The sequence below is a fragment of the Phyllobates terribilis genome, unplaced genomic scaffold, assembly GCF_046119375.1.
Source record: "Phyllobates terribilis strain yellow unplaced genomic scaffold, ASM4611937v1 Scaffold_4__5_contigs__length_816908805, whole genome shotgun sequence".
NCBI classification, from domain to species: Eukaryota; Metazoa; Chordata; class Amphibia; order Anura; family Dendrobatidae; genus Phyllobates; species Phyllobates terribilis.
Genome location: NW_027362764.1, coordinates 617,001,242 through 617,023,413, shown reverse-complemented (window position 1 = coordinate 617,023,413; position 22,172 = coordinate 617,001,242). Strand labels below are relative to the sequence as shown.

Here is a 22,172-nt window from a genome sequence, read left to right as displayed (position 1 = left end):
CAATTTGATGCCGTGTGCGGCGTATAGTCTGAGCACTGACAGGCTGACCCACCACCCCTCTAACTTGCAACAATGCTGGCAGCACTCATACGTCTATTTTGAAAAGACAACCGCTGGGTATGAGGCTGAGCACGTGTACTCCACTTATTTTGGTCAACCAAAGGTGAGGCCTGTTCTGAGTGGAATCTGTCTTGTTAAACCACTATATGGTCTTGGCCACCGTGCTACAGCTCAGTTTCAGGGCGTTGGCAATCTTCTTATAGCCTAAACCAAATTTACCACACCTGCTCCCTATTCACACCTGAGACCTTGTAACACTAATGAGTCACATGACACCAGAGAGGGAAAATAGCCGATTGGGCACAATTTGGCCATTTTCACTTAGGGGTGTACTTACTTTTGTTTCTAGTAGTTTAGACTTGAATGGCTGTGCGTGGAGCTATTTAGAGGGCACACCAAATTTATATTATTATAAAAGCTGTACACTGACTACTTTACATTGTATCAAAGTGTCATATCTTCAGTGTTCTCCCATCAAAAGATATAATAAAATATTTACAAAAGTGTGAGGGGAGTACTCACTTTTGTGATATATTGTATAAACTTAATAATACTGTGCCTGCCTTGTGGCTCTTTATTTTGTAACTAATATTAGGTAGCCATTAGCTAGTCAGTCTTTATTTATTTATTTTTATTTTTTTGTCGCCCTAGCTGTGTACAACTGTAATCCTCCATCCGGGCAGGCTCTATTCTTGTGCAGTAATAAGCCGGGAATAGTGTATACGGAGTCGGCTACTATGAAGGAATATCATTCTCCTGCTGTGGCCACAATGGCAAGAGACAGATGGGCTGAGAATGTGCAGTCAATCCGTCCCAGTAGCTGCACACAGCAGTAGACTTAGATTCCTCTGTCCCGGCCGATCCTGTATATACTGTTCCCTAGAAGAGGGAGGAGGAAAATTACACTTCTAGGGTGTGTGCTCATAACGTTTTTTTTTTTTCCAGCTTTTTTGCTGAGATTTTGACATGTCTTTTGCAGCGATTTTTTTTTTTTGGGTGCAGATTACACGTGTGATTTCTCTACAGTACATGTTTAATAAAGTTAGTGGTGTTCACCACAAACGCTACGAAAACGCCATGAAAAACACCATTTTGTTTTTCTTCACTTTTTCATCATTTTCTGTGAGTGAAAAAACTCTGCAAAAACACTGAAAGAATTGATATGCTGCAGATTAAAAAAAAACAAAAAACGCAGCAGTTGTCAAATTCAGTTGAGAAAAACAAAAAAACAATCGTGGTACTGTAACAAACAAACAAACAACTTTTAATTTGCATAAAAAAAATGCAGCAAAAACGTGAACATGTGAGCATAGCCTAAACGCGGTCTTGATGGGTTTTCTGAGTGCTTTTTCAACACTTGTGACAGCTGGTGTTTTTTTTTTTTTTTTTTTTTTTTTAAGTTTTCCCAGTGTGTTTGGGTGCTTTTTACTGGTGTTTTTCCTTTTTTTAAACTGCATTTAACAATGAAGAAACCACTGGCGTTTTTTTTTTTGTTTTTTTTTTAAGCGAAAAGACTCTTGTGCGTCTTTTGGTGTTTTTTATTTATTGACTTGTATTGTAAAATATAGAGCGTCTAAAGAGCTTAAAACACCCAATGACTGATCAGCTCACTTCTTTTAACCACTTGCTGTCTTTGGAAACCTGAAACGCGTAAAAGACGCTCAAAAGACTGAACATATGAAGAAGTTGTTTATACATAGAAATGCATATGTTCATTTTGGGGCATTTAGCGCATTTTCAGGCAGGTTTTGGAGCAGATGTGTGCTCATACCTCTATAAGGACTGAAGAATGACCATTGACTGAGCAAACTCAACCAACTAATATGGATTCCATACAAAGATCCACATGGCATGCAGTATTACCAATTCTATATGCTACGGCCTTATGATAAAAGAGAAAAATCTTTGCAACATGCATTATTTAAAATAAGAGGAATTGGAAATAATGGTCAAAAATACTATTTTCTTCAACAATAAATCTAAACCCATAGAAAGGGAATATAAAGGTACGACTCGTTCGACCTTGTGTTTCCGTGTGTGCACACAATTGTTATCAGCGAATGCAATGTACAGTCACAAATAAAAGCTCGCTCTGACCTACATGTAAAATATGTATGAAAATTCCTAGAAAGCTACAATATTTTAGTTCTTTCATTCCATCATCAATGCCACGGTTTATATCCATTGTTCCAGTGAATGAGACCACGAGGGAACAAATAAATAGTTTTTATACTTTGTTTTACCTTGGTCTTTTCTTACATTGAGATTTCAGAGCATTCTGACTCCTGCGTCCATTATTGTCCCTGGTAAGTAACTATATTGGTATAGGGCAACGGGTGACATATGCTGCAATATATGCTTCAAAAGTGGCGCCTGCTTTCACCCCAAATTTCATGGCTAAGGGTAAAGTTTATATTTCTATAGCTGTCTGATCTACTTTTTCTAATTCACACTGTCGATTTCCCTTTATAGCCATAAAGCTAAAATATACAATTCTGGCTGCCCTCAGCCACCACTAGGGGGCGCTGAGCAGTTTGCTGCATACAGTTTTCCCCTCACCCATGACAGCACACCTTGAGAGAGAGATCCGCCCCACCAAGGACAGGAAACCGTCTGAAATAAAAGGGCGGTACCTCTCCCTTTCTTCAGTTGGTTTCCTGTCCTTGATGGGAACCTGTCTGAAGATGTCCATACTTACCTGGGCCTGTTCCGGTGTGGAAGAGCGGGCACCAGCCTGTGCACCGGGTTCCAGGTTCCAGAAGCGCCGTCCGCGGTTCCCTGGAGCCGTGTCCGAGCGTGCGCAGGCGGTGAGGTGGGCTCCGGCTCCCCGCAGACCACTGCGCTGTCCTCGTCCTGCCGCAGGCTCCTGGCTGGCCGCACGCCGGGAGCGGTGTCTTCCGGGTGTGACGCGCCTGACGTCACGGCGCGGTGCACGCTGGGAGAGGCGTGCCCGATGACGTCGGGGGGCGGCACCCAGATCCATCATGGCGGCGCCCTGTAAGCGCTTGCCGGCCGGCATTTCCAACCTTTGCCGGCAGGCGTCAGGAGGGGGGAAGACACCTGAACCCGAGGAGGTTCCGGATGTGCCCTATTTAAGGTGGAGGGGGGTTGTCCTGGTCAAACGCTGCCTATACTTGTGCTTAGTATCAACAAATAAACTCAGGCTGTGTAAGCCCAGTTTTAGGAAGATTAAATAAACACATATAAAATAAATCCACTTTATTTCAATAGTTTAAAGTACTATATGTGTTGGGAGTAGTGATCTTGACTTTTTGAGATATATCTATACTCGTGCTTGTGGTATAGCAGCTATGGCAGACCAGGACAGCCAGGAGCAGCAGCAGTTGACCCCTCCATCTCAACAACGCCAGCGGAAGAAGTAGTCTGACGCCTCTCACACGGACAGCCGCTCTAGCAACCGTAGCGGCAGCAGGAGAAGTAAGGTGTCGGACACTTCAGGGCCATCCAGAAGGGATTCATCTTGTGTCCCGCCACAGCCTCCAGATCCGGTACCCTTTTGTGACTTCAGGGGTGAGTGATCTTCGTGAATGTCACTTAATAGTAATGGAAAGTTATTATGTGCTTCATTCCTTAGGAACCTAATAAGAATAGCGCCAAACAGAAGCACAGGGTCCCCCTTTCCATAGATTGGCAGAAACAGTTTTGTGCTAGCTGTATTAACCAAACCATAGCGGAGAGCACCCCGGATTTTGATTCTAATTAGAGGTCCGTAATCCTTACAGAGGTTCTAGATTCCCTGAAAGGCTTACTTAAGGGGAAAAAGAGATCCCATAAGGATATATCCTCCGACTATGATTCATCCTCCCAGTCAGAGGATCCATGCCTCAGTGATTCATCATCCTCCTCTTCATCAGACAGTGGTAGGCCCTGTTTCCCTATTGAGGGTACTGACAAGTTGGTCAGAGCTGTCAGATCTACCATGGGGTTGAGGGAGGAGAAGGCAGCCAGGTCCCTGGAAGACATTATGTTCGCAGGCCTGGAGGAAAAAGAGACGCTCTTTTCCAGTGAATCCTAAAATTCAGACCCTTATAGACCGGGAATGGAGGAAGCCTGAGAAATCGCGAGTGTTGCCCTCATCCTCTAAAAGAAGGTACCCCTTTGAGGATAGTGTCTCTGGGTCCTGGGATAAAATTCTTAAAGTCGATGGGTCTGTCGGCCGATCATCCATAAAATCGTCCCTACCTCTGGAAGATTCGGGCAGTCTAAAGGATGCTCTAGATAAGAAGGCAGATTCCTTCCTGCGTCACACCTGGGAAGCGGCGGCAGGGGGCCTGAAACCAGCTATAGCAGGCACTTGTGTCGCTAGGTCACTCATGGTGTGGCTTCAACAATTAGAAGACCAGCTCAAGGATAAAAAGATATCCAGAGATAAAATCCTCTCCAATCTACCTTTACTACAAGCAGCGTCCGCTTTCCTTGCCGACTCCTCAGCAGATTCGGTTAAACTCGCTGCCAGGTCTGCTAACTTATCTAACGCTGCCAGATGAGCCCTGTGGCTCAAGGGTTGCCCAGGAGAGCTGCAGTCTAAACATAAACTATGTTCCCTTCCTTGTGATGGTAAACTCTTGTTTGGCCAAAAACTGGATGAGCTTTTGGAGAAGGCTGGCGACAGGAAGAGAGGTTTCCCAGGGTTCACGGGGGACACAAAAAGGTCCTACTTTCGGAGGAAAAGATTTAACCAGGGTCGCCCTCCTGGAGAAAGGGAAAGATGGGAGCCCAGATCTAAAAACGACTCTGGTTACATGTTTGGGGGGCCATCCTCCAGTACCAAAAAATCTCCCCAATGACCCAGGGCTAGAGATCGAGGGAAGACTTTCCCATGTTATCCCAGCTTGGGAAGCCATTACTTCAAATCCCTGGGTGTTGAGTATCATAAAGCATGGCCTAAAGATATTCTTCAGTCAAGTCCCTCACCGAACCTTCATGATCACCTCCAGGAGGAAGTCCAGGGAGGAGCAGATAGCCCTAGAGTCGGAGGTGCTAGATTTAGTCAACAAGCAGGTCCTTCATGAAGTTCTGAATTCACAATGGGGAAGGGGATTTTATTCCCCCCTATTTGTGATAAAAAACCAAATAGGTCCTTAAGGACCATTATCAACCTCAAAAGTCTAAATCAGCTGATAGAGAACCAGACTTTCAAGATGGAATCAGTGAACTCGGCAGTAAAACTCCTACACCACAATTGTTTCATGGCAGTTATCGACCTAAAAGATGCCTATTATCACGTCCCAATCCATCCAGACTACCAGAAGTACCTAAGGGTAGCCCTATTCATCCAAGGGGAATTGAGGCATTTCCAATTTACTGCCCTACCTTTTGGACTCTCGATAGCACTGAGAGTGTTTACAAAGGTTATAGCGGAGGTGACAGCTTTTCTACGAATCAAAAACATGGTGATTGTTCCCTACTTGGACGACTTTCTGGTAATAGGGAAATCGGAGGACCACTGTTCCTCTCAACTGTTAGAGGTCAGGACAGCCTTACATCAGCTAGGATGGTTGATAGATATTCAAAAGCAAAACTATCCCCCTCAAGTACTTTCTGGGCTTGAACCTAAATTCCCAACTCCAATCCTGCTTCCTCCCGGAAGACCAGGTTTGCAAAATAATCAGCTTGGTCTCAAGGGCCATAAAGTCTCCAGTGATGTTCCTGAGAGGAGCAATTTCCCTACTGGGCTCCATGACTTCCTGTCTCCCGGCAGTCAAATGGGCCCAAGGTCATGTCAGGCTTCTTCAGTGGGAGGTCCTGTCAGCGCAAAAATCCTTCAACGAACATTTAGAAAAAAGACTATCTCTTTCCTTGGAGACGGTAGACTCCCTCTCATGGTGGACAAACAGGGAGAATCTGACCTCAGGCTTGCAGTGGTGCAGACCAGTCGACCATACAATTACAACAACAGATGCAAGTGGCTCCGGCTGGGGGGGTCATCTAGCAGATTTCTTGGCTCAGGGGCTCTGGCTACATCACGAAGTAGGGACATCATCGAACCTAAAAGAGCTTTTGGCAGTGGAGAAATCCCTGAATGGCTTCCTTCCCCACATACAGGGTCGCCATGTCCAGATCAGGTCCCACAATCGGACGACAGTAGCTTCTATAAATCACCAGGGAGGAACAAGATCACGCTCCCTTATGGTAATGGCAAACAGAATCCTGCAACTAGCAGAACAGCATCTCCCATCCCTCAGTGCTCTTTACATCCGGGGGGGGTAGAAAATTCAAAGGCAGATTTCCTCAGTCGCCACACTTTAAGACAAGGAGAGTGGGCTCTAAACCCGATAGTCATCCAACAGATTATCCAACTATGGGGGTCACCGGACATAGATTTGTTCGCCACCAGGGCGAACAGGAAGGTGGAGAGATTCTGTTCACTAGATCCAACAGAGAATCCCTATGCTGTAGACGCTCTCCAGATACCCTGGAAGTTCAGGAGGGCCTACGCTTTTCTATCAATAGTAATGATCCCGGCAGTTGTGAGGAAAATTTGGAAGGAGGGGGCAAGGATAATTCTGATAGCCCCCTTTTGGCCAAAAAGACCCTGGTTCTCCCTGCTTTGCCTAATGTCGGTGTCGGATCCCTGGGTCCTGCCGGACATGCCAGACCTTCTCATCCACGGGCCGATGTTCCATACACAAGCCAAAGGTTTCCATCTGGCGGCTTGGAATTTGAGAGGTTGTTACTGAGCAATAAGGGGTTTTCGCTAGGCTTAGTTTCCACCCTATTAGGAAGCCTATAACAACTAAGATTTATAGCAGAATCTGGGGAAAATTCCTGGATTTTATAGACTCCCCGTTGTCGGATAAACCTCCAATTAAAGATGTCCTAGAGTTTTAACAGAAGGGACGTGACCTGGGGTTAGCTACGGGAACACTTAAAATTCAGGTGTCCGCTCTAGGGGCGCTCTATAATTGCAACCTGGTGGGGAACATGTGGGTCTCTAGATTCATTAAATCCTGTTCAAGAGCTAAGCCAGTTCGGGCTCTCAGAGTTCCTCCCTGGGACCTGAATTTGGTTTTAAACGCACTCTCTGGCGACCCATTTGAACCCCTGCAGGTTATCTCTCCAAAGTTCCTCACCCTCAAAACCATTCTCCTAGTGGCCCTAACATCGGCCCGTAGGGTGAGTGACATGCAGGCCCTTTCTGTTGATCCCCCATACACACAAATTCATGATGACCGGGTCGTCTTGCGTACAGATCCAGCATACCTTCCGAAAGTAGTTTCCAGATTCCACTGTAATCAAGAGATTGTGCTTCCCTCATTCTGCAGTAACCCAAAAAACCCCGGGGAGGTTAGATTCCACAATCTAGATGTTAGAAGGGCTTTACTACAGTACATAGACATGACTAGTCAGTGAAGGAAGGACCACTCCTTGTTTCTGGACTTTCAGGGGAGTAGGAAGGGAACTATTTCTAGGTGGTTTAGGGAGGCCATTTGTCTAGCTTACATATCTACAGGTGTTCCGGCACCGGACGGTATTAAAGCTCATTCCACCAGAGCTGTAGCGACCTCCTGGGCAGAGAGAGCAGATGTCTCAATTGACCAGATATGTAAAGCTGCTACTTGGTCTGCACCATCCACCTTCTACAAGCACTATAGGTTGGATCTATCCTCCTCTGACCTCACCTTTGGGAGAAGGGTACTTTAGGTGGTGGTCCCTCCCTAGGGTGCTCATATTCTCCAAAATTCTCTCAAGGTGTGCTGTCATGGGTGAGGGGAAAACACCAAGGTTACTTACCGGTAGCCGGTTTTTCCTGAACCCATGACAGCACCCGTAGTTTTCCCCCCATGTCTTTCTCACACCTTGGTGAGCACTTGACGTTTTGGGTGAAAAAAAATATATATATATAATTAGATGTTGGTTATGTGTCTAACCTTTTCTGGAGGTCCTCTCAATGCTCTGTAATCCAACTGAAGCGAGGGAGAGGTACCGCCCTTTTATTTCAGACGGTTTCCTGTCCTTGGTGGGGCGGATCCCTCCCTCAAGGTGTGCTGTCATGGGTTCAGGAAAAAACGGCTACCAGTAAGTAACCTTGGTGTTTCTAAATGTAACTAAAGAATAAAATATCAAGAAGTAAAGCAGCTAGAATTGCATATTTTAACTCCGCTCCCTGATCATATTTTCTGGTGATCTTGGTAAATTAAAATATTTTTTTGTGGTTTTCCTTTGTATCTGTGCTGTTTTAAGAAGCACTCCCAGAAAACTTTTTATTGCCTAAACCATTGTAAATGTATGTGTTGTGTAAGTGTGGTAATATACTCGCCAATCGACATCTTCCATGGTTTCCTGCACCGTTCCGGTCCTCTTCTGGTTCACGTAACTGAAGTTCCATCTTTCTGGATCACACTGGGCTCTGTGTATGAGCCAGACATGGCTTCTTACAATGTAAGTCTATGGAGTGTCAGAACAAGGCTCAATCCGCTACATTGTAAAAGAGTCTTCCGGCTTACAGATAAAAACAGGTGTGAACCGGCAAGTCGGAATAGCCATCACGTGACCCAGAAGAGGACTGGACTGGCACTGGAAACTGAGCGATCGGGGAGTATATTACTACACCTGGCGATAAAAAGTTTGACTGGAGTGCTTCTTTATAGGATTGCATGAGACAAAAACGTATGAAAGATCTCAAGAACAAAGGGACTTTTAGAGTTTGCTGCTCATTGCTTAGGTCACCTATGCAGCCTATCTGCAGTGGCTGGCCTTATAGATAAGGAGAGGGCACAATATGGACCAGTGACTCGTCCATTCAGTCATCAGGAGTGCACCACCTCCGACAAGCGAAAAACAAAGAATCAGAGGCGCACCGTGCGCCTGAAAACAGGTGTGCCATCCTTTATTCCTGTGATAATCCTGGTGAATAACAGCCATAGTCAAGAGATATGATTGCCAATGTTTCTTAATAAAAATGAAAATGTTTTTATAATTTATTTATTTTTTTATTTAATATTACACAATTGTTTTAAAGCACCACTCCAGTGTTTTTTTTTTATTTCAGCGCTGGAGTGGTGTCAATAAGCTAAGTTATCTGCCCCTAGTATCATACTTACTAGCCGCCATCTTCATCTTTTTTCAGCGCCGCTCTGGTAGTCTCCAGCAATTCGTGACCTGCCAGATCACTCCATTCTTTACTAGACAATCCAGAAGTCACAACACAGCCCAGAACGAGGCGCTCATTGACTTACATTGAGAGCGTGTTACCGTTATCTGTGACTTCCGGTCAGTCAGAAATTGCAGTCTCAAGATGGCAGTGCAGGACCGGAGTGGCGCTGGGAAAAGCTGAAGACAGAGGCAGATGAGTAGAAGACTCAGGAGCATGGATTAGTTACACCACTCCAGCACTGAAATAAAGAAAAGGCTGGAGTGTTTTTAAATGTGCAAATTGTGACATTTGTTGTTTTAGCAGAAACTGTTGTCATTTTAGTGACTTTTTTCTTTTCTAGTCGTCATTTATAAACTGTTCCTCTGTAGTCAGTGTATGAGATTCTTGGAGATAATGTGCTTTTTCAATGAAGGCGAAATAAACATAAGCCGCATTTGTGCTGGTGGATGCGAACACCCCCCTTACATTAGCAGCTTGTGATTTGCATTAAGAATGGCCCATAGCAGATAACACGCAGCGATTCTCATGGGAAGAGCTGCTGGGCTCAAATGGAAGTTGTTTTTTCCTTCTTAATGGAACCGCTATCTAAATTATGTCAGGCGAGGCGAGAGAGAATGGCCATCTCTGTCTATTTTATGTTCATTCGGTTTGCAAAAAGATCCTTATTTTTGTGGGGGTTTTTTTTTTTTTTTTTTGTGCAAGGTGTTTAGGCATGTAATTATAACATATCCTGTTGCACATATACAAGTTATATCTAAGGGCCCTTGTAGACAGGCTGGTAATCGTGACCGAGCGTCCATAAGAGCTCTTAGCTTATCTAAGCAGGCAGTCAGTTAATCAATGAATGCGCAAAACACTTGTTTGACCGGTGAAGTAATTTTTAAGCTTGCTTAAAAATTATCTTTCTTGGCAGCACATCGTCTAACATAAACAGGACATGTGCTGCCGAGAACAATGTCAATCTATGTACACAGAATGATCGTATTAACCATTGTTCTGTGCACATAGATGGATGCTTGATATCCTACTTGAACAGGTTGACCGCACTTCTATCAGCAAACATATATCCACCGTCGGACTGTCTAAATGCAGTCTTACTCATTTTCTCCTTTCAAGCATGAGACCATTAGCAGATGTAACTTTGTGACAATGTAGGATACTACTTTAGAAACTATTTTTTGGAATTTAGGGTGTATTTGCTCTGCTGTGCTGTGTCGCCCATGGCACGATCAGAGCTTGATTTCTTTAGATTTTTTCTTAGAGTTTTGAAGACTTCCCTTTCACGGTTCTAAATTTGTGCAGTACAGCTCTCCGACTGATTAACAACAGTTTGTTGTCATTAAATGCCATGTTACAGATGCACTGGAGCTGCAGCCAGTTACAGCCACTATTTCTGAGAACCTAGTGATAATTTATATTCCCTGCATCTCTCCCCCTTTGTAAGTACTCGCCTATAAACGGCTTCAATCAGTGCAAAGGCTGCTGTGATCGCATGACTTTATTACTAGCCAGTTACCACTACAAGTATAGAAAAGATAATTAAATATAATTTATTTAGCTCTCTTTCTCCTTCTGTCTAGTTGATCCCGCAGCAGACAACCAGAGTAAAGGAGCATTTACACTGCACTATTATCATGAACACCTTCTTGAGTGACCATATTTTTTGGACTAGAAGACACCCCGGACCATAAGATGCACCTAGATTTTAGAGGAGTGTCTGCTGCTGACACTGTTACAGAATTGGGGGACATTACTCCTATATCTATATCCCCCATCGTGGTATATATATCTCACCCTTCCTGTTATACTTGGCCCCCATCCTGGTATGCATGGCACCCCAATCCCCATCCTGGTATGCATGGCACCCCCATCACCGTGCACACCAAAAAAATATAAAGGATTCTACTCGCCTTCCTTCCCTCTGCTCCCGTGCTGCATCCTGTTCTGCTGCCAGCTGCTGATCTCAGCAAGTGAGCCACGTATGGCGTCACTGCCATGCGCCCTCAGACGCTGAGATCAGCAGCCGGAATATTCACTACTCCCCATGCCCGGACTATGGACGAGGGAAGCAGTGACTAGTCATACTCCTTAATAGCGAGCACAGTGTCAGCCGATGCCGCGGCTCCTGCAGCAGCTTGGCGATCACGTGTGCCCGCTACTAAAGAGAGCGAATATTCACTACTCCCCACGCCCATGGGAGTGGGGAGTATTGAATATTCATTCTCTTTAGCAGCGGGCACAGTGTTACCCGCAGCAGGTGACTCCTGCCTCCTATGCCTTCTCCTCCGCCGCTGACACTCCCCTCACACACCCCCACCACCACAGCCACATTCGGACTATAAGATGCACCCCCCATTTTCCTCCAAAATTTTGGAGGAAAAAAGTTTGTCTTATAGTCTGAAAAATATGGTAAATGTCTCAACACATGAGAGTCCCAGGAACGTGAGTGCCAACACCGCTGGAATGGCGCCAGCATGGGAGGGGAGTATAAGCTTTTTTTATTTTATCGGGGCGAAGCGTGGGGTGTGACAAGGAGTTGGCAAAGTATTGGACAACTTCTTTACTTTTTTGGTTTCCCCAAAAGATCAACATTCTCTGCATCACATCATCCTGTGCAAACAGAACCTGGACTTTGGAGAACAGTTCCAGCCTATGTGCACTGAATGATCTATTACTGAGCTTGATCTGCCTGTGTGAACAGGCTATGAAACTACCGCAAAACGGCAAGCCTGTTGCTGGTCGGAGATCATTTTATGCTGTGCCCTAAGAAAGTTAAGGTCTTAAGTAATTAAAATCTTTGTCTACTCTGCTCCATATTGAAATGAGAGGAGTGTGCAACTAATGAATTAAACTGCAGATAGAATTCATTTCTATATTAGAAACTTGACTGCTCAGTGATGTGCATATCTTAAAGTGCAGCACTGCAGGTGCAGAATTTTTTTTCTAGATTTCAAGTGTATAATATTGTAAACTATTGTTCTATAGCTAAGTAATGTGATTGTAACGTGTATCACTTGTTGCATAAGCCCTGTTCTGATTAGATTTCCAAGTAGGTGCCTTATGTGCAGACGAGCACCATGTAGCACATAGTTGTCAGGGTTCTGCTGATTGACCACTAGTGGCTGCTGTTGTACACTTTGAGATATTGTGCAGTACTTTTGCTCCTCACAACTACAGCCTGTTATTTTTCCCTTAAACTTGCCCTTAATCAAAGATGCCCGACATGTTTAGACCCGCTTCCATACACATAGAACTGTAAGGCATTGCTTGACTAGCACTCTGTCTAGCTGTATGTTATTTCAGATGCAGAAAAACTGGGAAATTGAATTCACAAAGGGGCACAAAGAGTCATCTGGGTGTTGATGATATCGGGAAGAGTCAGACAATCCATTTTCTGCTGCCTTTCCTGCAGGCTCAAATGATATTTCTCTGGCTGCTGAGTGGAGATGACCTACAATGGTTTTAGAATGAATTGTCTGATTCCTCCTGAAATTGTCAACACCCAGATGACTCTTCTCTGGTAAGCATCATACAGCGCAGGAGTGATTACATACATTATCAGATATATTAAAGGGAATCTGTCAGCAGGTTTTTGCTATGCAATTTGAGAGCACCATAATGTGGGGCAGAGACCCTGATTACAGGGATGTGTCACTTACTGGGCTATGTTTTGCTGTTTCAATACAATCAGCATTTTATCAGCAGGAGATTATCACTTCAGGACAACTTGGCACGTGCAGGGTAGTCCAGCTGCGCCCCTAGCACTGATTAGCAGCTATCTGTCACTATACAATGTGCACAGAAAGCTGTGGTGTGGAGAGCAAGACCAAATGTGCAGCAGAGAAAACTGTGACTCTATCATCACTGCTGCACCCGGTAAACTGAGTGATACATCACGGGAATCAGGGTCTCTGTCCCTACCTCAGGCTGAATCTCCGATTACATAGCAAAACCTGCTGACAGACTCCCTTTAAAACAAGGATGTGGATTTGACTTGTATACTGACCTGACAGATTTCCTTTAATTATTTTTGCCTATTCTTTATATTCCAATGTTTCCACCAACTAGAGGTCTTGGATTGTGTAGAAATCTGCTGTTAAATCCTGTCTACATTACTTCTGCCATATTTAACATCACATTGGAGATTCTTCTATTTTTACTTACCAAACAGGAGAATGTTCTTGTGTCTACCAGCGAGTCGGTGTGGGACTAGTGAGGAGTTGTAGGTGGAGGATAAGGATGAGAAGTGTCAGCTGCTTATCACAAGCTTCAGAATGGTCTTCCCAGTATTGAAGCACTGACTATGGAGTTATACATGTGAATCTGTTATTACAAAATAATTCCCGTAAACTCGTGACGTATTATTGGATCGTTAGTAATGTATGTGACATGGAAATGAGCAGAACCTGCTTTATACTCATGAGTCATGAAGTTCTGAAAAGCTCCTGCCATCCCAGGTAAATCTATCAGACTGCTTGCGATCAATATGACAAGTCTTTCTTCATCTTTCAGGGTGATTGAGCAGTTGGGTGGGAAGCAGCTGGTAATGAACCACATGCATCATGAAGACCAACAGGTCCGCTACAATGCTTTGCTAGCAGTACAGAAATTGATGGTCCATAATTGGTAAGTTGCTGCTTGTGAATAAATGACTGTGAAAGTAATTCTGCTACATTAGTTTATTTGAAAGCCAACAGGATGGTTGTGGGTTAAATCGTGTCATTCACACAGGTAATTGGACGCAGTGACTTTCCTCTGGCAGTAGATGAATAGATTATCAGATATTCTAAGTTGTTGGATTGTTGGTGAAAAATCAATAAATATTCTGTATGATAACAGTGAAATGTGGTTATATTTGCTCTGGCCTTCTTCTCCTCTTCTTGCCATAATCACGATTGTCTTCCATTTCTGGAGTCTTGAAAACCTTCATATTATCAGATTATATTGTGATGTGCTTTATTTGTCTTTCATTGCAGGGAGTATTATTTTGGGTGACTTTTTAAGGACTTTTTCCTAATGTCTACATTTCTCTCCAGATCCTCCTTTGAGCTAGGACCCCTTTTATGATAACCATACACACCAGATAGCTGCTGTCTCGTTGCTGGTTTAGCCGTCAGCTATTTCTCTAGTTGGCCTTTCCTGCTTCTCCCCCCCCCATACACATGGCTGGCATTAATGTGTATTCAATAGATAGACACCACTGGCAGCAGCTTATCTCCTGGGAGAACAATAGAATCTGGTGTTGGATTTTAACATGCCCGATTCTTCTTTACTTTACTTTACTCCAATATGTATGGGGGCCTTAAGATTCCCTTTGTAAATCTAGGTCAAAAGGTGCAATTGCTTCCTTTAAATTACCCCAATCCACTTGGATGTGAACACGAGGCACATTGTAAACCATGGGTAAGAGGTTACAAGAGGGAAGAGTTGTGGATTCTCTGATTTATGACTGCATAATGTTGCAATGTCTGTCTGATCCAATTAGATTAGTGGCGCTACGTAGGGCAACACCAACTGGAGACAGGTGGATGTAAAATCTCAACCCTCACCACCCTTCATTTTCTTTACTCACCTTGTAGTGTAGTGTAGAGGAGGCAACACCTATAAAAGCCCCCAGTAATGATGAAGCTGCTGCCAGCACGCCTCTCACGGTTACGGTACCGGACCATAGTAGGCATGAAACACAGGCTTGTCAAAACCAGGGTTCAGTTGGCTGCGTTGGTTTCATCAAACATGCAACATTAAGAACATCTTCATGCTGACAGATCATGAACAAGAAGTTCTCGACTATATATGTTTGATGGAAGCGTTGTGGCCAAGTAAACCCTGGTTTTGATAAGCCTGTGTTTTCATGTCTGTCTGACGACATTCGCTTTTATTCATTTTTTGTTGTTTGTTAATACTAAATGTATCACTTTGCTTTAGTAATTACTAGTTGATGGCAGCTACGTTCATGATGTGTTTACCTCCCTTTATGTTTCCAAATGACATTGCTGTATGTTGTTGCGTGGAGCAAGAGAAATCAAATATAAATGAAAGGCTAACACAATCCATTAGTTTTAATTATACATCCTTTCAAGCTTTTATTTAAGTTTTGTGGCCATTAGGGAACTGCTAATACAATTTAGCTTTGTTATGTCTTGCAAATAACTTTGGCAAGTGGATATTGAATGTGGAAGCCATGCCTCCTTGTCATTTGTGAGCCTTCTTATATACAGTGGCTTGTGAAAGTATTCACCGCCCTTGGCATTTTTCGTGTTTTGCTACCTCACAACTTGGAATCTCAGTGGTTTTTTTTTGAGAGTTTGCATAAGTTCATGTAAAGAACATGCCTACAACTGTGAACATTTGGTTTTCTTTCTATTGTGGAGCAAACAACAATAGGAAAAAATAACTGAAAACTTCAGTGTGCATAACTATTCACCTCCCTAAAGTCAGTACTTTATAGAGCCTCCTTTTGCGGCAGTTACAGCTGCAAGTCGCTTTGGAGTGTCTCTATGAGCTTTCCACATCTTGCCACTAGGATTTTGCCCATTCCTGAAGGCAAAACTTCTCCAGCTCCTTCAAGTTAGATGGTTTCCTCTGACTAACAGCAATCTTCAAGTCTGAAAACAGATTCTCAATTGGATTAAGGGGCGAATACATATGCACATGCCAATTTTTAGTTATTTTATCCCATACATTTAATTTATGCCTATATATTTCTCACGTCACCTCACCAACTTAGACTATTTAGTGGTGATGCATCAGACACAAATTGGATTAAACACTGGTTGTAATGTAACAAAATAGTTAAAAAGCCAAAGGGGGGTGAATACTTTTGCAAGCCACTGTAGGTTGTCAGGATAAATCTGTGTTACTGGAACTCAGTACAGTATCACATCCTCTTTACCCACAGGGGTCTCTGGCCAATGGGGAAGTTGATGTCCAGGGTGGGCACCTTCCACCTAGTGAGAGTAAACTTTAAGGAATTGGCTGATTGTTCCTAGCTTTTTTCTGCTTTACTACATATATGTGAAATGTTTTATTTTTACTAAGAAAAATTAAAAAATAAATTTTTAAAAAAAGTTTTACTATATAAATGAGCCAGAAAGTATATATGTGTGCGCTTGACATAAGAAATGTGTAATATTAAGAAACATTGTATTTACTTGGTATTGAAGTGACTTTGAAATGAGGGATTGGAAGAGTATAACTTCTTTATCTGCCTATTTTAATGCATAGTGAATAAATCCACAAATGCCCCATCCCTTACGATGTGCGATGTGTCTGAATGTATTATCATTTCAAAAATAAATCAGGATTTTCTATTATGTACTTGAAATAAATTGAATTGATGCAAACTTCAGGCGATACCTGTGATACTATCACAATAAGTAATAGAAATTTGATTTTCTATAAAATGCATACAGAAATGGCCGTTTTATGCCCACTCCTTGAAATGCATTTCTTCTTCTTCTTGATAACCTGTAAATGCCTTTACATAATTGATGCACTTTTCTTTCAAATAGATTTGGCTGTTGTCATATTTCATGGTTTGACAATGTACCCATTGGAAGTGGTAGTCATCATTGTCTCTCCGCTGACGTATCTCTGAGCGATAGATAGAGATCATGCAGCTGGAGCACACTATCCTCTTATGGTCCATTTACACTGACCCACCGGCATCACTAGACCATCGCCGATCAGTAGAGATTTACCAATCGGCTATTATTTAATGGCCTGTTTACACAGGCAGACCGCGGTATACAATGTGCGTTGAATATGCATAGGCTGCCTTAGTTCGCGGCAGAGCGAGTTCTATTTTTGGAAGATCATGTGCTGCCGAGAACGAGGATCTTTGAAAAATATAATTTTACTCAATGAACGAGCCTTTTTCTCCTTCATCGCGTGATCGGCAGCCTGTTTACACTGAAAGATTATTGTCAAATGAGCGTTCTTAGAAATTAAACATTATAAATGGATCTTTAGAAATCCGAACGTTCCATGTACTTTTTTCTTTTCTTTTTTAATATGTTGTCTAGTGTGCTTCATCAGTCATCTGCTCTTTGTGGAGCTTTATGATAGAGCACAACATCAGGCTTCTTCACATGCATTGCCACTTGGACAGACCCTATGGATCTAGATTTTGGACCCATTAGACACTCCTTATGCAGCTGAGCGACAATCCTCTACTGTGAAATCAATGTTTCTGGGGAGAATAGCTCTGTAATATGGCATGTGTTGACACGTTTCTATATTTTTGGGAATTTGACCAGAATATGAATCCAGTAGAAATGGTAGACCTAACCGTGAGACATAACTAGTAAGTGGTTAAGAAGGGGGCATCCTGCTGAGACGGAAAGTGTTTTAGTGCATCAGTGGGTATGGATTAGGGGTATAGATAGCAAAAGCATGATTGGCCACAAACTATCTGCTTATTTAACAAGGAAAATGGTAGATGATACATTATGTCAAGTGGGCAATGTTCTTTTCTTGCTAATCGCTAAACCTTTAACAGAAGTTGTCCAATTTATATCTAAATTAATCTAAGCCAGCATATAGGGCTTGATAATAAAAGCTGCCCTTGTATATGTAATTTACTGTCATCTACCTCCGAAAGCCTTTTATAGTTGACCTTTTTAAGGCCTAATGTTATTGAGGTTTTTCAAGTGTTTTCTCTTAAGATCACCAGAAAGCACATGATGGAAAGCCATATTGCATTCATTCTCATTAAAATGAGGTCTTTGAGGAATCAAATCTGGGTTTTCTTGATTGAAGCACTTATGTATAGAAACTCGTTTTACATTTCTCTTTGTCAAGAATTCTAGGAAATGTCTAATGCCATGTACCCATTCATATAGCAGTGTGCCTGACATTGATGTTGGCAGGGTCAAGGGCTTTATTTTCGGTGATCACATACATTCCCGTTCCACACTCGGTTTAGACTTCATAGCATTTGGTTTTTTTATTCAATCAGTGTTAAGTAACATATTCCTATTTAAGGGATCATACGAACTTTGAAAAAAATGCCATAAATGAGCCAAAAAAATACTTCTAAATCCATGTGTATCAGTAAAGACTAGAAGGAAAAATATATGGTTTTACATGTTCATGGATGTTGACATTGATGTAGTGTCAGGAAATGATGTCTAGTGTCACCAGCGGAGGTAAAACATCAAAACTTTATTCAAACATGATTAAAAGCCCATGAGTAAGGTTTACTGCTTGAAACGCGTAGGTAATAGTATGAAGCATGTGTGCTAGACTTCCCTGCCTCTTACATTACTGCCCGAAATCCGTCTTGGAGTCTTCTCACCGCATGTCTCATGCCAACACAAGTTTATCCATCCCTTTCCGAAGTCTACGTGTATGTTCACACTTCGTGTTTTTCCACACAATTTTGCTATGAAAAACGCAGCATTTTACTGTTCCAGCAAAGTGAATGAGATTTCTGAAATCTCATACACATGCTGCATATTTTTCCCTTGCTGATTTAAAGCTGCTCTAAATCGTAAGCATGTCAATTTTTCAGCATTTTTAAAGTGTTTTTCAACCTTTCTTATAAATGGGAAAAATGCATAAAAAATGCATCAAAAAGACTGGAAAAATGTGAGTTTTTTGTGCAGTGTTTTTTCCTGCCAAGAGACATGTTTTTGATGCAGAAACATCTGCAGCAAATACTTAACATGTGCACATACCCTAACCTATGTTCTTTTCTTATCTTCTGCATGTCCGTTTTTGAGACAGAAATGATCATAAGCTATTCTTACCTTTCCCAAAATAATCAGCTGATGTAAATCCAAGAGGCCAGATTCTTCCCTACCTTGACATCATCTGTTGAAGGAGAGTAGGGAGTAGTAGACATTCAGGGTGAACTTGCTGATATCGTCGATGGACACACCATGAATTTAGTGTCTGGTATACAAGGAAATATATTTACTACGAGATGAACATATAAGCCCCTTAAAAATATTATTTTATTAGATAATATTTAAAAAAACACCAATTGATCCGGTGCACAAAATGATAGATAAAATAATGGATATTTTGTTTAGTATGCTGGTATGCCTAAAGATTACCAATATAGGTCAACAGGTTTTATTTATATTTATTTATGCAGTACAGACCAAAAGTTTGGACACACCTTCTCATTTAAAGATTTTTCTGTATTTTCATGACTATGAAAATTGTACATTCACACTGAAGGCATCAAAACTATGAATTAACACATGTGGAATTATATACTTAACAAAAAAGTGTGAAACAACTGAAAATATGTCTTATATTCTAGGTTCTTCAAAGTAGCCACCTTTTGCTTTGATGACTGCTTTGCACACTCTTGGCATTCTCTTGATGTACCCTAGATAAACCAGAATGGCGCCCCCGCTCACCCATGGCTCTCCCTCGCTGCCTCTAGTCTTCCCTGTTCTGGTTCTACATTGAATAATAAGACAAGTAAGACACAGGATGATGACAGCATAAATTAAAGAACATATATGTCACTGTCTGGGAGCCCACTGTAAATGAAGATATATTGATAACTTATCATTAGTTGTATGTACTTCTAGATGTCTGTGATATCACAGATGGTTTCCTGGTCTTACCTCCTGCATTAGTCAAGGGTAGGCGCAGCGCAACTAAGTTGGGCTGTGTCACATTGTAAACCCTTCTATCAGCTCTCCTCCGTTCATGGCATTGTCACTCTGCTGTACTGTCCCTACCACCAGGTTGCCTGTCTTTAGATGTGTCAGTAATCACATTTATGTCTGCTGCGCTCAAGCAACTTGTTCTTGCTCTACAGTGAGATCAGAGCAGGGTCTCATTATGTGTCACACAGGAGCGGTCTAGAACAGGCAGGTTACTCCTGTGTGAGATGTAATGACAGCCCTGATGTCACTGCTGGGCGATTACAAGTTGCTTGTGCACAGCAGACATTAGAGTGATTGCATGTCACATACTGAGAAACCTGCTCTAAGCTATGGTGGGTGCATGTTCTTTTTCTGCTGTGTGATGCTGGATTCTGGAGAAGAGTTTTCACCTGGGTTGCGTGTACTTATCTGGTAACACCCCCTTGGATTTTCCAAAAGTTAACCCATCAGGCACCAAATACTGTAGTTTAATTGCTAATATTTCCGCAACTAAGAGGCGAAATCAAAAACAAAAAAATGTTTTATTCTGCTCTTAAGCCACTATTACATCCTGTGTCCAGTTCAACATAAAACATTTGGTGAAAGATCCTCTTTTAGTGTCAGTCTTCACTCTAGTTTCTGCTTTGGAATCATAAACCTTGAATGAACATTAGTTTTTTTTTTATTAGTTAGTAAAGTTTTAGAAATTGGTGAAGAAATTTATTATTTAGATAAGCGCAATTCTACATGTCTAACTGTGGATCTCCTAAGTCGTGTAATAATTTGTGTAACAAAAACGGATATTTAGCTCCTTTTTATATTTAATTTTATACATGCATACAATAGCACGGAGTTCAAATTGCAGAATTACTGTAACATCAATGTTTCCCTGTGGGACAAAATGTGAACACTGCAGCCGATCTGCTGGTCTTAATTGCTGCCCAGTGGCTGGCTGAGTGCTTTCCAGTGGCTTCATCTCCATTCCTAAATTGCTAACAATTTAAAAGGAACTTGTCAAGATTAAACATAATTCTCATATAAAATGTTTTGGGGAAAAGTTGAAGAAAATAGATATTTATACTAATTTTACTGTCATGCACTTTTTGTACTGAGGAACAGACCTAGAACCCTAACATGAATATACGATGTAGCATTTTGCCTCGCATATAGGGAAGGCTAGGTTCACGCTACCCTTGGGAGGTCCATTTTTCTTTTCCGTTACAGAAAAAGAAAAATGGAACTACTACAAGAAACGGATCCGTCCTATGACAGACACGAGACATACCCCAATAATTTTTGCAGTCTCTTGGTGACTCCAGATTGCTGAATTGTGACAGTTAGCAGTGTGCACACTGTCAGGATTCCTCTCTATTTCCAGCACATTTGCTGGGTCGTGTGACCATAATTTTGCAACCCACCATCTGCTTTTCTTAATACAACGTATATAAGCCTCCATTACAGGTTCCGTCATTTTCACCGGAAGAAAATGGGCCAATGCTGTGCCATTATTTCCGGTAAAATGATGGATGCCCCAATGAAACTTAACCATACCACATTATAGTCCATAAAGTTATTAGTTGTGTCCAGCATGTGACAGATCTGTTTTTCATGAATTCCATTTTACTGTTCCATTACAGGGACTATACAGTGGCATCTAGCGCCGCTCACTTACGATGCTGAAGTGATCAGGATCAATGGTGTTGCAACCCAGACTCAGAGTGGATCTCATGTACATCTATAAATATATGTGTGGTCAGTACAAAGGACTAGCACATGACTTATTCCTTCCAAAGACCATACTAAGGACCAGGGGGCACTCATTACGGGTGGAAAAAAGGTGATTCTGGCACCTAAACAGGAAAGGGTTCTTTACAGTCAGAGCAGTCGGACTGTGGAATGCGTGACCTCAAGAGGTAGTAATGGCAGACACTATAACAGCTTTCAAAAAAGGGCTGGATGATTTCCTCGATACACATAACATTGTGGGTTACAGTTAAATTAGACAAACTGTACAATTGGGGGAGGAAGGTTGAACTTGATGGACCTAGGTCTTTATTCAAACTATGTAACTAGACTAGATGTGTGTGCAGTCGGCAGGTACCATGCCCATGTCCTCTTCATTAGACTCGGTGTGGGGTCGTGATGGCATCGATCACTTCTGATGCAGAAGTGAATGGTGCTAGATAGTCCCTTAAAATGGAACAGGTCAACTGGAAATTTCTAACTCTAGTGTTAGCCTACCCTAACCTATAGCATTATACACGGCTACTTCTAATGTCAGGACGTGTCTTATCTATAATATCCATTTGTTTCCCTAATCCAACTTTCCATGTTGTTCCCTAAAGAGTAATGTGGTCTTAGAATTCCTCCGGGTTAACGAGCTT

General features: G+C 42.3%; 1 protein-coding gene across 2 annotated transcripts in view; it reads left to right on the top strand.

The window, feature by feature from the left end:
* Nucleotides 1–22,172, top strand: part of ATP6V1H (ATPase H+ transporting V1 subunit H) — a 145,344-nt gene that overhangs the window by 105,294 nt on the left and 17,878 nt on the right. For both annotated transcript variants that reach the window (XM_073676728.1, XM_073676727.1), the window contains one exon: nucleotides 13,691–13,804. In XM_073676728.1, the coding sequence (XP_073532829.1) occupies nucleotides 13,691–13,804 (114 nt within the window). The remainder of the gene's footprint in view (nucleotides 1–13,690; nucleotides 13,805–22,172) is intronic.